Raw genomic sequence first — 15,920 nt, 5'->3', positions numbered from 1 at the left:
ATTGATGGGATTATATATTTCTCCCTTTGACATATAGTATTCTGTATATGTGTCTGCGTCATCAACAATTAGTTTAAGTCTGTGGATAAAATATTCTAAAACAACAATTATTTTGACAGATCTTAATGAATTTTTACGAAACTAAAAAAGAGTCTCTTTATGATGAAACCACTGAATCCGTGGATAATTTTGAAAATACTTAATTTATTAAATCGCGATTTCATAGAATTTTTTTACAGCTAGAATCTACTAACGCTTCTAGAGTGACTAAGATCGGTTCGGTTTTCAATGCGCTTTGGTACACAAAACGTGCGTCGGGCGTACATAGTTTTAGCCCTGGTATCTATGATTAGGTATTTTGTAATGCCCAGCACTTATTTTTCTATGTACTATTTTGTGACATTGTCGTTTTTTTTCGCCATAGTGTTGTCAATTTATCTCGACTTATGAGGATGTGAATGTCCCCTTGTTATTTTCAGGTTTTTATGGACCTTACAATTAATAAATCATAACGTCTAAAACAAAGTTTTGAAAATATATTTTATCTACGTTGTTTATATTTTTATGGTAAAAAGACATCACTCATTTTTTGCAATCTTCACTGATTTTACTTAACAGAACATTCTTCCTTCAGACGATATGTTTAAGTTCTTTCTTTTTTCCGTATTTTAGTGATAAATTAACTTAGTTATTGGCACAAACAAATGCACTTTTACATAGAGAGCTGCAAGCATGCAAAAAGGGTTTTTTTTCGGTGTTGACATGAATATCAATTATGTGGTCATTTTATAAATTTCCTGTTTACAAAAGTATGCATTTTTCGAAATACTAAGGATGTTCTTATCCCACGCATAGATTCAATAGCCGTATTTGGCACAACTTTTAGAAATTGTGGATCCTCAATGCTCTTCAACTTTGTACTTGTTTGGCTTAATTACTATTTTAAAGTGAGCGTCACTGATGAGTCTTATGTAGACGAAATACGCGTCTGGCGTATTCAATTATAATCCTGGTACCTTTGATAACTATTTACACCACTGGGTCGATGCCACTGCTGGTGGACGTTTCGTCCCCGAGGGTATCACCAGCTCAGTAGTCAGCACTTCGGTGTTGACATGAATATCAATTATGTGGTCATTTTATAAATTTCCTGTTTACAAAAGTATGAATTTTTGAAATACTAAGGATTTTCTTATCCCACGCATAGATTACCTTAGCCGTATTTGGCACAATTTTTAGAAATTTTGGGTCCTTAATGCTCTTCAACTTTGTAATTGTTTGGCTTGATAACTATTTTGATGTGAGCGTCACTGATAGACGAAACGCGCGTTTACATTATAATCCTGATACCTTTGATAACAAACCTTTCTAAAATTGTCCGTTTATATATTTTGAAATTTTAAAGAAACTAAGGATTCAACTCCCTCAGGCAAAGTTGACCTTAGATGAATTTGGCTATTTGTTTTATGTATTTTTGTCATATAGCTCTTCAACTGTTTTGGTACTTATACATCCCTCGGATTTCAAATGTTTGGCTTTGAGCGTTCCTGATGAAGGTAAATCAAGAAAAGCGCTTCGGACGCATGAAATTATTAAACGTGTTGCTTTCAATTTTTTGATAACTATTATATGGATCCATTTGTATTTTTTTATTTAATCTATTTTTTAATACCTCTTAGAGTGCACATGACACGTGTTTCAGGTACTGAAAATGTATAAAATACATTATGGACAGCCAAAAGCATTACATATTCAATTTTTTCAATCCAAAAAGATATTAAACAAAACAGGTAAAAGAGTCCAAGGTCAACTGTTTAAGCTGCAATCTTATTTTTTAAATTAATGGTGTTTAACTTCATACAAGAACATCTTAGGAAGAAAGAAAAGAAGTTAGCTGTATCCTTTACTTTACTTTACTGTCCGCTATATAGTTGAGGTTCTCTCACTAAATAATTCAAAATTTGGAGACTATATTGAACGCATCTATCCCATCGAACTTGAGATAAAGGATACAACAGATACAGTTACGTCTGTCTCATATCTTGACTTACAACTAAAATTTTACAATGATGGTCGGTTGAAAACAAAATTTTACAACAAAAGAAATGATCTCAGCTTCCAAATTGTGAACTTTCAATTTCGATGTAACAGCATTCCAGCAGAGCCTGCATACGGGGTATACATCTCTTAGTTGATACGGTATTTTATGGCTTGTTTTTCCTATCATGATGTCCTTGATCGAGGGTTGCTGCTCACCAGGAAGCTATTAAACCAAGATTTCCAAGTGATGAAGTTAAAATCGTCCCTTTGTAAATTTTAAAGACGGCATTACGAGTTGTTTGACCGTTACGGAATATCTGTTTCACATATGATAGCGGATATGTTCCTAATGTCGTTACTACAATCCCGTTCCCTTTTCACGAATGTGACCTACCGAATTAGACTTATTAACGGGTTTGTAGTAATGCAATACGACGGGTGCAACACGTAAAGCATGATCTGCTTACCCTTCCGGAGCACCTGAGATCACCCCGAGTTTTTGGTGTTACTTTGTCTTTAGTCTTTTTTTTTTTTCTTTTTCTTTTTTAGCCACGGTGTCGAATTATGAGTTTGAATGTCCCTCTTGTATCTTTTTCCTCTCTTTAATGGACTATCTGTTTCACAAATGACAACGGATATGTTCCAATTGTAGCATCTACAATCCCCCGAATGTGACCTACCGAATTAGACTTATCACCGGTTTGCACTGACATGAGCAAGGGCTCTTCATCAATATTAGAGTTGATTACTAAGAATTTTAATAATTTTTTGTCTGAGTTAACTATTTGAAGAAACATTCCAGTCAGCTGTGAGATAGTTTTGAAAAATAATTCTGTGTTGTCATTATGTGTGTGTATGTGTATGTGTATGTGTTGTTTTGTTTGAATGTAATATATTGTACCTTGTTGTTTGGAGAGGGTTTACACAGACTTTGCCTGTTGCCCAATCCAATTAAATTTTTTGAATAAAATACTGTGTAAATATGAGCAACACCTCTGTCAGTCAGTTTTTGGTGGTGTTTGTGTTGGTCAGTCTTTGGTTTTCTTTGTTGTGTTTTGTGTTATGTTTTTTTTGTCTTTTTGTCTTTTCCTGATTTAGCCATGGGTGTTGTCCGTTTATTTTCGATTGATGAGTTTGAATTTCCCTTGAATATTCTTCGCTTCTCTATTCAATATATCTGTAAATATATCATTTGAAATTTGCCAAATTCAAAGCTTTGGCTGCTCAGCGGGTGATACTATGATGCAGAACAAGCCACAAAGACCTTAGTTTAGTAACACATCACAATGTTCACATGAAATAATATGTGGTATATTTCTGGGAATATGCATGTTTGTAGTTCACGAATATGCTGTCCATTTCTAACCAGGTCAGTTTTAATTTTAAGGACATACCATTTATATTGGGTATACAATAGAACCAATGTGTATCACCCCTTACTGAAAGGAAAGGTACATTTTAGATGGTTTTTTCCCTATTAAGTATGTTAATGACAATATAAAAGTTTCCACAATGGACACATGTTTCATCCCGCGGCAATGACATTGGATAGAGCGAATTTCCCTGAAGTCCGATATGAATCGAGAAATTAAACAAGGGTCGATATTGAAATGCTATGGAATGATCTTTATGTTTAAGATTTTCAAATTAGGAGAAAGGATAATAATATCTTTAATATGCAGTAAAACACAATGGCTAAAAACATTTCACAGAAAATCAAAGATTGACCAAGATAGATTTCTGAAATTGGAAAGTAAATAAAGTAGAATTAAACAGCCAATTAAATGTGTGCATTTCAATAATTACCCTATAAAAATGTATTTTTCAAATAATAATGGTAGGTAAGCTAAGCTGAAGGATTGCATCGTATGTTGAACAATTCCAATGCTTCAGAAAAGGGTCAGAATCATGAAACTCTTTCGACCCGCTTGCTTTTAGGAAAAAATCGTCAAAATTGGCCCCTAGAGGATCACTAAAATAATAGTTTAATTACCCAAATTTTGTTGGTAATGCAAAAAAAAAAAACGCATTTGGAGATGCTTTATACGTTCCTAATAAAAAATATTGATTCAATCCAGTATACTCGAAAAAATGCAGTGGAACTTAAAACAAAGTGTCTAAAAAGGGAAGGATCAACAATGAAAACAAATTTATTTATTTTCAAATACCAACTTATCAGTCAACCAATGCATATGATAAAAAAATACCAAATTTCAACTCATACCTTTTATACATTTGACTACATGCATATGACCACGACGTTGTTCTGTCAGTTCCTTTATTTTCAACAAAAGATAAAACTTTAATTATGTTATAATCATTAATTATGCGGCATGGGTTTCGCTCATTATTGAAGACTGTACGTTGACCTATAGTTGCAAACTTCTACGTCAGTTGGTCTCTAATGAAGATTTGTCTCATTGGCAATTATATCACTTCTGCTTATTATTATATATAGCATCACTTGAATTTAAACAAATAAACTCTTAATACATTCAGACGCTAATTATTTCTTTAGTGAAGTTATCTGTATTCATTTTTTGCAGATGAAACCTATGGAGTAGGCGTTACAGCTATCATTTCGGAAGTTATAAATCCGACCACCGTTGAGTAGCAAACAGTCTTGTGGTCTGCCAAACGATCCGTTTGGTTCATTAGAATCAAAGTCAAAATATTTCATCTTTGTCATCTTCCCTTGCTTTATCCATCTCCAGTCTCCACCAGAAATCTATCTATTAACATTACGTCCACCAATACAAAAAATGAAACTATGTGTAACGAAATACTGAATTGTTATATTGCAGGTCTCTAGGGTATATATTACACATATCCCGTTTCACTAAGCCGAATTTGTCACAACCTTTTGGATATTTTTTTTATTTTCAATGCTCTTCAACTTCATATAAAATTTGTGTTGCAAACTGTTTAAATTCGATCGCCACTGATGTGTCTCTAATCTAATCTAATCTAATCTAAACTTAGTGTGATTATTACTGTGGTGTCAATTAATTGTTTATTTGATTTTTTTTGTGTTGCTTTTTATTCTGCAGTTTAATGCATATTCCTCACGAAGACAAATGCCATGAAGTCAAAGAAGTTTGCTTTCATCAAGGTAGCAATTTATCAAATACTAATAAAATATAACAAGATACATGATTTTTTTATTCTTTGTTTTTGGCTTTGAACTAGCTGTTAGTAACTGTGAGTACTCTCAGATCTGTACTCACAGTCTTTTTTGTTTTGGGGATGTAGTAATACCCTGACACGTCCGGTCTGTGTTTTTGTTAATTGTTTTTCTGCTTTGATCGGTCTGATGAGTTTAGCCCTTTTCAACTGCTTTTTATTGCTTGTTCTTATGTTGTACTGTTACACACCTGTCTTAGATAATGAGGTGGGTTTGGCACCAACAAACTAGTTCAAACCTGCCACATTCTATATGTGCCTGTTCAAAGTCAGGAGCCTGTAGTTCAGTGGTTGTCGTTGGTTCAAGTCTGTCATATCTGTTTTTCGTAAGTTCTTGTGTTTTAAATGAGGCCGTTAATTTTCTCAATTGAACTGTTTCATATTTTACATGTCGGGATCTTTCAAAGGCGATTATACGGTATGGGATTTTCTCATTGTTGAAGGCTGGTTGTTTGGTTGCCTATAATTGCTTACGTCCATTTCATGTAAACTTTGGCAATTATACCATATCTTCTTTGTTTTATATAGGCAGATGACTGAAGAATACCCAAACAATTATCTGAGTTTCGAAATAAAAATAGTAGCTAACATCCACGTCTTCTGGTCGCTAATGGATAGTTATGCATTTGCAATCATACTCCTCGTTTTAATATATACTGATTGGAGGCTATTAGCTTGGATTCATTTATAACTCTTGACGAAGTTTCTACTTAGTCATACAAGCGAGAATAGTGGATTAATCCGATATGTTGAAGAATAAAGCTACTTTTCACTTTGTAAATTTACAGTTACAATCGACAAATCGATTTAAATGTACAAAGGGAAGTAATCAAACGGAAAACTGAACTGCTAAAAATATTTAGGAAAAGAGAGGTCGCGTAACAACATGACAAAGAGCAAATGCCAATCTATTAATTCAAACAGAGCATTATCTTTTGTTTGATTCTATACTGGTCAAACAAAGTTGTTCTTTTTTAAGAACACATTAATATTTATTTTATTTTAGAAAGTTTTATTTCGAATTCCTGGTTATCCCTTTGAGTCAAATGATATTCGTATACCAACATACCAATCAACCAATGAATATGACAAAAAACACCAAAATTCAGCTCATACCTTGCATCAAGTTGACTATATGCTTATGACCACGACGTTGTTGTGTCAGTTGCTCAATTTCCATTTAAAGATTTGACAGAATAAATTATGTTATGATCATTAACTATGCGGCATGAGTTTCGCTCATTGTTGAAGGTTGTACGGTGACCTATAGTTGTAAGTTTCTACATTAATTTGTCTTGGAGATTTGTCTAATTGGCAATTATACCACATTTTCTTATTATTATATATAGCATCACTTGAATTTAAATAAATAAACTCTTAATACATTTAGACACAAATTATATATTCAATGAAGTTATCTGAATTCATTTTTCGCAGATGAAACCTATGGAGTAGGCGTCACAGTCATCACTTCGGAAGTTATAACTCCGACCACCATTGAGTAGCAAACAGTCTTGTGGTCTTGCAAACGATCCGTTCGGTTCATTAGAATCAAAGTCAAAATATGCCATCTTTGTCATCTTCCCTTTCTGTATCCATCTCCAATCTCCACCAGAAATATATCTATTAACATTACGTCCTCCAATGAAAAAACTGGAACCTTTAATTAAGAAATACTAAATTGTCAAATTGCAGGTCTTTGGAGTATATATTACACATATCTTGATTTACTCAGACGTATTTGTCACAACCTTTTAGATTTTTTTTATTTTCAATACTCTTCAATTTCATATTTAATTTGGCGTGCCAATTGTTTAAATTCGACCGCCACTGATGAGTTAAATCTAAACAGAACGCGGGTAGGTGGAACAATTATAAGCCTGCTTCTATAAAAGCTTCAATATAGTTATTATTCCAAGACTGGAAATGTATTGTCAAGATGAAAAAACAAAGAAAAAAAGTCTTTTTCTGTTTAGTGTGGTTATAACTGTGATGTCAATTAATAAATGTGCCAGTCCAAAGTCAGGAGCCTGTAGTTCAGTGGTTGTCGTTGGTTCATATCTGTCATATTGGATTTCAGTAAGTGGTTTTGTTATAAATGATGCCGTCAGTTTTTCTCAATTGAATTGTTTCATATTTTTCATGTCGGGGCCGATTATACATTATGTGTTTTTCTAATTGTTGAAGGCTGTAGGTTTGCCCATAATTGCTTACATCAACTTCATTTGAACTTGAGTTGATATTTGTCTCATTGGCATTTATACCACGTCTCCCTAGTGTCATATAGGCAGATGACTGATGAATACTCAAACCGTTATCTGAGTTTTAAAATAAACATGCTAACATCTTCTTGTCTCTGATTGCTAGTTGTGCCATTGACAATCATACTCCTTGTTATATGTATTGATTCGAGGCTATTGGCTAGGATTCATTTATGACGTTCTTTATAAGTCATACACACAAGAATAGTGGATTAATCCGACATACTGAGGAATAAAACCACTTTTCACTTTGTAAATTCAGAGTTATAATCGACAAATCGATTTAAATGCATACAGGGAAGTAACTTATCGGAGACGTGAAAACTAATGCAATAATAATGTAGGAAAAAGAGGTAGCGTAACAACATAACAAAGACAGCAATTGCAAATCTATTACATTAACTTTTGTTTGATTCCATATTGTTCAAACAAATTGCTCTATTTTACTCTTTTATAATAACATTTAAAGATATATTCTATTTTAGAAAGTTTTATTTCGAATTCCTATCTATCTCTTTGAAGCAAATGTTATTCGTAGCAACAAACAGTATTTTATCATTTTTATTAATTTTTGGTATTTATTTTATAAACAGAACAGAATGTGAAAAATGTTAAAAAATGTATTTGTTTCATTAAAAATATTGTAAAATCTCTAAACTTTTTTTAATGTAGAAATGACAGAATTGTTCGAAAATTAAAAAGTTAAAAAAAAACCAACAAATGATCATTTATCTGGTTACTTTATATTTATGGTTTCATAATGAAGTTTATATCATATTTCGTGTATGAACATTTACCAATATGCCATTAATAGCAACAAGTTATGCCTATTACACAATGATATTGTACCATACATTTTGATATTTTTCGAAATTTTGTGTACTAGAAACTGAAACACTTACTACAGAAAAATAGAAAAAATAGTGATTTCAGAATTCAATATGTTTAAAATATACTTGAGGAAAAGATCAACGAAGCGTTTTAAGAAATTCTGAAGAATACCATTGTACATTTAACGAAATCAAAATTTTATACCAGTATTCATTTTCTTCAGTTCATATTTCATCAACAGCAATTCTTCTAACGTCTCAAAATTGGCCAAGTGTGTACCATGTCTTATGCATATTGCCTAAAATATCAATCATTATTCCAATTACACATGCATTTTTGAAATAGCAGATGTATGACAATTACTCTCAATAATCATTTACGTGTATTGATATTTAATTCATATAAGCTCCGTTATCTTTTTTTAAGATTAGTAGAAAGTAAAATCACAAAAATACTGAACTTCGAGGAAAATTCAAAAAGAAAAGTCCCTAATCAAATGGCAAAATCAAAAGCTCAAACACATCAAACAAATGGATAACAACTGTCATATTCCTGACTTGGTACAGGCATTTTCTTATGTAGAAAATGATGGATTGAACCTGGTTTTATAGCTAGCTAAACCTCTCACTTGTATGACAGTCGCATCAAATTTCATTATATTGACAACGATGAGTGAACAAAACAAACAGACACAATAGGTAAAAATGTCAAAAATAGGGGCACAGCAGTCAACAATATGTTATCATCCCAATCACTGCAAAAACAAACGAATGAAACAAATAAAGCACAAAAAGGAATACATTATACGATTTTATTTATCTATGTAAAATCCATCCATAAAGGATGGAAGGTTTTAAGTACTGGCGTAGAATCGCGCGTTTGACGTCACACAGGTAGATATAAAATAATGTTGTCGTTAAAAGTATGACGGGATACATAAGTACAGAGTCACGTCAAATGGATATCAGAAAAACAGACTTAACTGTAAAAGTAATATCAATAAAGACAAATGAAAGAATAATATAACACGTTATTAAGATGATAAACAACGTCAGTGCGCAAAATCTATACTTCAAGACCATCGTGTATTTTTTGTGAAGTTGATACGGAATATTTATCAACAAGGTCTTGGTACCTTCCGATGATATTTTTTAGAAAAAGACGAGACGTTCTTTGACATACCCCTGGTTCATCAACTTTCTGCTCAGACACTGGTGACGTTTTACAAAGTCTGAGTAGGAGCTGCAAGCTCTTGAATACCGAATAAGTTGGAAAATGTATATCCAATATGCAGGTGAAGTTGGTATATTGCTACTAAGGTGGAGGAAATTGATAATTTCAAAATTAAAATCGTCTCGTTTGTCATAGATTCTGGTACTGAGATGACTGTGTATGTCACATTCGAGGTATAAGTCTAAAAATGAGGCGGAGGAAGCCGTGTCTGTTGTTTCTTTAATTTCTAGTTCTGGGGATATATTAATACAACCCAATCAGAAAAGTCGGATTGTTAATGGAAAGAAGATGTTTTTTTGCGTTGCCCATTTTCTTCGACTTATGAATTTTGAATGTCCCCTTAAGCTTGGTATCGTCCGCCTCTTCACTTATATTTGTGAGAATCTATTTTTCATTGAAAGTATTTGAGTTATTTTGATGCAAATAAGTAGAATTTTAAAATGTACATAAAGGATACTAAAAGGAAGACTAGACAAACATTTCAATCAATCGATATATTAATACAATTGTGCTACACACTTAAATTTAACATACAAATGCAGTATCTGCTGTCACTTTTTCTTGATTAATAAGGTAACAATTATTTCCAACTCTACGGTAAGGATATCTGCAAGCTTCTGTTGGTGAACAAAAATAATAATGTCATCCGTTGTTGCAATGCAATTTGTCAACTGACTTGCCTTCCTTAAAAAAAATAATATGAAAGAAAACAAATAAAAACAGTTTCTATATGCTGAAAGAAATAATACTACATTCAATGGGAAAGTCGACAATGTGAAAACGTAAACGAAGAAACTAATAGACAAGAATAGAATAGAGAATAGAAACGGTGAATGTGTCAAAGAGACAACAATCCGACTTCATAGCAGTACAACAACAAAGGCTACCAATAAGTCTGTAATACAAGCGAGAAAATCTCGCACCTGGAGGAGGGCTTCAGCTGTCTATCAACACTAATGTATACTAGTTCAGCGAAATAGACACCACCCTTAACCCTGAAATAAACAAATTAACCAAAATAAAAAAAAAAAACACGCAAGACTAACAACGGCTAGAGGTTCCTGACTTAGGACAGGTGCAACAATGCGGCGGGGTTAAACATGTTTTTGTCCCAAAAAAACGAAATACGATGAAAAAACAACTAAAAGTACACAAAACACAACAAAGAAAAAATAAGGTTTTCCAAAAGAAAACGGCCTTGCTTAACGAGATTTTATGTTAAACATACCTGCATGACCATAGACCAAAGGTATTCCACAAACCGCTAAAAAGTAAATCGAAAAAGCAAACATACTGAACAAGATTGATTTCGAGATATCGAATGATTTTTCATGTAGATATATGTAAATATGAGTGTTTCATGTCTGATATCAAATTACATTTTAATATGTGAAACAGATGTTTTTCACCGATCTCAACTTATGTGATTCTAGGAATCATTGTGATTGTTGAGCGAGCATTTCAAATTTGTGGTATTAATTTTCATATTGTTTCAACAGTTACTTTTTGAATTAATGAGTTTTAATAATTGTCTATGATAAATATTCAATTAACATGATTAATATAATTAATTTTACCAAACATTAATAGCAGAAATTAAAAATATTACCAAGAGACAACAAAGACGTGCATTGCAATGTACCACACTTCGAGTAATATGAGGGCGACAAAAGAATGCAAACCGTGTCATTATTACCTGATTTAAAGAAGGAAAAACAATGTTCCACAGAAAGAAAAGCAGAAAACAGAAGATTGACAAGCACAAACACACACCCCAGAAAACACGAGGATGATATTAGATGGTTTGAAAGAATGATTAGTTCCTTTTTAAACAGTAGTACAGTCCGTGTTAACCAAGACAAGTTACAGTCTTACGATGAACATTCGTCAAAGATACCAGGATTATAATTCGGTACGCATGTCGCCTTACATTATCTACATAATATGTCGCTGATATTCCTTAGCAGGATTGCGGCTACAACAAAGGAACATATATTGTCGTTGGAGTCACATTTATGTTTTGTAGTCGTCAACCTTGACCTATTTATGAGAACGCAACATTTAAAGAGACGACTTAAATTTCACTACCAAAAAGTTGATACATTAAAGCACAAACCATCTCTTATGTTAAGTATTATAGAAAATGCAATTTTAACACCAGGACTTATAGTAAAAGGAATTTGAAAAAAAAACGATTCAACAAAAAGTAAGCAGAAAATAAAAGGTTAGCAGCAAACACGCACACTACAGAAAAGTAAAGACTCTAAAGAGCCTGTGTCGCTTATCAAGGTCTATATGCATCTTCAACAATGGAAATTAGAACATATTTCATGCCGAGAAATCCCTTTGTGGTTATCCTTTTTCTGTTGACAGTTTGTCTCTATCTTCTTAAGTTCTGTCCAAAACACAAAAGAAGGTAAAAAAATCGTCATTTAAAGGCAATTACTCTTTCGAAGTAGCTAATTACGCTTTCCAAAACATTTGACCTGTTTTAGATCTTGTCTTGCTGATCATGTTCTCTATTTAACTTGTTTATTTTTTTTTTTTTTTATTTTTTAATATATAGTTTTCCAGATGTAAGGAAAACAACGCAAATCGTTGGTAAAAATCATTATTAAAGAGCAATAACTCTATTAAGGAGTCGACTGACGATTTCGACGACTTGTAGATCTATCTCCTTCTATAAAAGTAACATTGTATTGGTTAAAAACGAAGTAAACAAATTGGTAAATTTCGTCTTTTAGGGACCGTTACTCCTATAACAAGTCGTCTGACTGTTTTGGTGTAAATTGACAGTAGGTAGATCGTAACATTCTGCCACTGTCAGATTTTTTCTATTTAAACCGATTTTCAAAATAATAGACATAACTCAAAATTTATCTTAATGTTCAATGTTTAGCCAAGACGGCCATATGGTTAGCAGGCGAAGTCATTGGACATATATTTTCAAAACTAAATTGTCCAATGATATATATATGGCCAAATTCTGTTAAACTTGGATCAGTAGTTTCAAAAGAGTTGATTTTTGTAAAAGTTAACGACGACGAACGACAGATGACGGATTATAGATGCCAAGTGATGACAAAGGCTCACTTGGTAATCTGATACAGGTGCGCTGATTTAAAAGTTCTTTTTCCGAAAGTGGTACATTCCGTGTTGCCCAAGACAAGTTACGGTCTAGCGATAAACATTTGTCAAAGATACATATTTTTAATTTTTCTGTAACTGTCATTCATTGACATCTTTATGTGAAATCAAACATTCAAAAAGATGACTTACACTTTAGGTGAAGGTTTGCTCGTCGAGGGTATCATCAGGTCAGAATTCAGCGCTTCTTTGTTGACATGAATTATCATTCATATGGTCATACTTGTAAATCAACTGTTTATGAAATTTTAAATTTTTCGAAATAGTGAGGTTTTTTACCCCAGGAATAGATTACTAAAAGTACATAAGCTTGAATTGGCTTAACCTTTTGGAATTTTTGGTCCTCAGTGCTCCCTAATTTCGTACTCTATTTAATCTTTTTAACTTTTATGAATTGAGTGTCATAAATGAGTCTTTTGTAGACGAAATGTGTACAAAATTATAATCCTGGAATCTATGATGAGTTTATTTACCACCACTTGGTCGATGCCACTGCTGGTCGAGTTTTCCTCTCCAAGGGTATCACCAGCCATGTAGTCAGCACCTCTGTGTTGACATGAATTATCATTGATATTGCAATACATTTGTAAGTTTAATTAACTGTTTATAAAGATTTTGAAATTTTCTATCTCATTGGCAAATATAGATTACCTCGTCTTAAGTGGGCTTAACGTGTCGTAATTTTGGGTCTTCAATTCTCTTCAACTTTGTACTCTGTTTAGCCTTATAACGTATTTGAATTAAGCGTCACTAATGAGTCTTTTGTAGACGAAACGCGCATCTGGCGTACATAATTTTAATCCTGGAATCTATGGTGAGTTTATTTACTACTTAAAACCCTCAGTTGATACATTTAAGCACAAATCATAGATCATAGGCAGCTTTTTACAAAAGGCAATTTCTTCGGAATATCAGATTGTAAGGAAAATATATAATCAGTAGAAATTGATAAAAGAGTATCAAGATTTTAATTCTTTATTTTATCACTATCTACATGTGTTACATGTTGCACAACATAGTCCATCATCCTCCTGTGGTTCACAACCAGTACATGGTCTGTCGTTTGCGTAGTCGGTTATAGGACAGAGTGGCGGTCGATTACATCCCAAAGCTACAATGTAATTTTCAAATCATGAAGTTAAAGTGTCTTGTGATAATTTGTATTATAAATGTTCAACGGAATGTTGTGTTTAATATACGAACCGTAAAATGCCGGAGTTTTCTTACTGTGAAATTTTAACAATGTAAACAATATATTTCGAACATGATTGGACTTGCAATTTTTTACTTTTATTTATATTATTTCTGTTTAACCTGTGTGGTACATATTGTTTAGTGAAGGACTTTAATAATGCATGATTATCCATTGTTAAACAAGTGAACTAGAACCATAAAGAATCCCACTATTTGAGAATAGTTTTTCAAAAAGTAAAATAACAAAAATACCGAACTCCAAGGAAAATTCAAAACGGAAAGGCCTTTATCAAATGGCAAAATCAAATGTTCAAACACATCAAACAAATGGAAAACAACTGTCATATTCCTGAATTCAAAGTGACATCGAATTGATTTAGTATTTTAAGCTCATAACATTTATGCTATAATCTTTACATTATGTTTTCAAAAAGGCCTTTTTAATTATCGACTTCGAAAGATTCAATGTTTACCTTTGTGTTATCAAATGTCGTAATGAGTGTGTGCACAAATAACATATAATTAAACCCCAGTGGCATTTGTACTTAAATAAAGGATCGTGTTATATATGCACAAATATCGACAACAGAATTATTTACAAAATTTGAATATTTTAAAGATTCTAAGACTCACTGTGGTTTTTTACAGTCCTTCAGAACACCATATTAAAATTGTATTAAAATATGCGACCACTTAGTGTTGAAGGATGTACTGACCTAGAACTGCTTACATTCACGTCCTTGGATTCTGGTTGGTATTAGTCTCATTGGAAATCATACCACATCTCCATATTTTAAATAAAAATCAGGAATACAATATAATATATGCTATGCTTATAATTTAGTACACCAGATGCACATTCCGTCTACACAAGAGTAAAATTTTACAACAATCTTAAATTAGAATATAACTATTAAAAACACTTTCAATTGATTGTGACAAGTTTGCATTTCCCTACATGTATTTATCAAACATTTAAGATAGGAAAGTAATATAGCATACGTAACTTTTATTTTAACCTCTAGATGTATTTTGCTTGTTTTGTACTGTAAAGTTACTGTCTAATTGATGTTCAACTCATAGTAACTATATTCATAAAACTGTTTTATGCAGATAAAGTAAAATTACTTACCTGGAGGTGTTCCTGTTTTAGTAAATAAAAAGAAATTACAATTTTTACTGCAATTATAGGAAAACTACTGAAACATATCGAATGACTGATTTGAAAATTTATATTCAATCACACACGTAGCATTTTATTTGTAGTTCTTTCTGCTTTTTTTATATATAGTTGTATTCAAGGTTCCATAAACACAAAACAAAAATGGGATCAATAAAACTAACTTTTCACAGGTTATAAATGTAGAACAAAATTTCATATTGATGATTTGGGGAGAGGATTTTCCGCTTACAATATCAAGGTCAACTTCACAATTTACATTTTGCAAATTGTAATAAGAGCCATGCTTTTGAGAGAAATGATTCTTGGTCATGAAGGCCAATGCAGCGTCATATAATTCAAACAGTAATGATATTGTATCATTAGTGTAAAATATCGGGCTTTATTTTGGGGATGACACATAATAGTTTTGCATCATATCATTCCTTCATATTTTGAAAAAAACTCAATTCCTTAATTTTAGCCGTTTGCATTTTGAATGCCAGATCTCTACATTCTTCTGTAGTCATTATAAAGTTTCAAACGTGCTTATGTAACCATATACTTCCAATCATACATTCTCTTCTTCTTTTGGGAGTAACAAATAAAATGAATCATAATTCATCGGTTACAATATTTATTGTTTCTATTGTTTGTTTTACTTGAATATTCATCAATCCGTGTCGATGTATTTCGATTTATGTATGTATTACGCTTAACAACTTTTTAAACGTTTATCATTTTTTTCTCATCAAAGAGGTATATACTAATCATTAGAAATGAAAAAAAATAGTTTACAATCAATTTGTATCTGTATATGCAAATACTATTTGTGACAACTGTTTAAGATAAATTTGATGAAAATTGAATAA

The 15,920-nt window shown here is 32.2% G+C and overlaps 1 protein-coding gene and 1 long non-coding RNA gene across 2 annotated transcripts; both read right to left on the bottom strand.

The window, feature by feature from the left end:
• Nucleotides 1-6,608: 6,608 nt before the first annotated feature.
• Nucleotides 6,609-10,853, bottom strand: LOC127717637 (uncharacterized). The gene is made up of 4 exons (XM_052223361.1): nucleotides 10,777-10,853; nucleotides 10,083-10,165; nucleotides 8,520-8,613; nucleotides 6,609-6,883 (listed from the first exon to the last, which is right to left on the bottom strand). Exons 1-4 carry the CDS (start codon nucleotides 10,838-10,840, stop codon nucleotides 6,648-6,650), a joined length of 477 nt encoding a protein of 158 aa, XP_052079321.1. The 5' UTR covers nucleotides 10,841-10,853; the 3' UTR covers nucleotides 6,609-6,647.
• A 2,801-nt stretch (nucleotides 10,854-13,654) lies between these two features.
• LOC127717642 (uncharacterized) lies at nucleotides 13,655-15,124 on the bottom strand. The gene is made up of 2 exons (XR_007989284.1): nucleotides 15,022-15,124; nucleotides 13,655-13,806 (listed from the first exon to the last, which is right to left on the bottom strand). It is a non-coding gene; the product is annotated as an uncharacterized LOC127717642 (long non-coding RNA).
• Nucleotides 15,125-15,920: the final 796 nt, after the last annotated feature.

Source organism: Mytilus californianus, unplaced genomic scaffold (assembly GCF_021869535.1).
Source record: "Mytilus californianus isolate M0D057914Y unplaced genomic scaffold, xbMytCali1.0.p SCAF_10, whole genome shotgun sequence".
In the NCBI taxonomy this organism is placed as follows: domain Eukaryota; kingdom Metazoa; phylum Mollusca; class Bivalvia; order Mytilida; family Mytilidae; genus Mytilus; species Mytilus californianus.
This window is presented reverse-complemented; position numbering and strand designations above follow the sequence as displayed.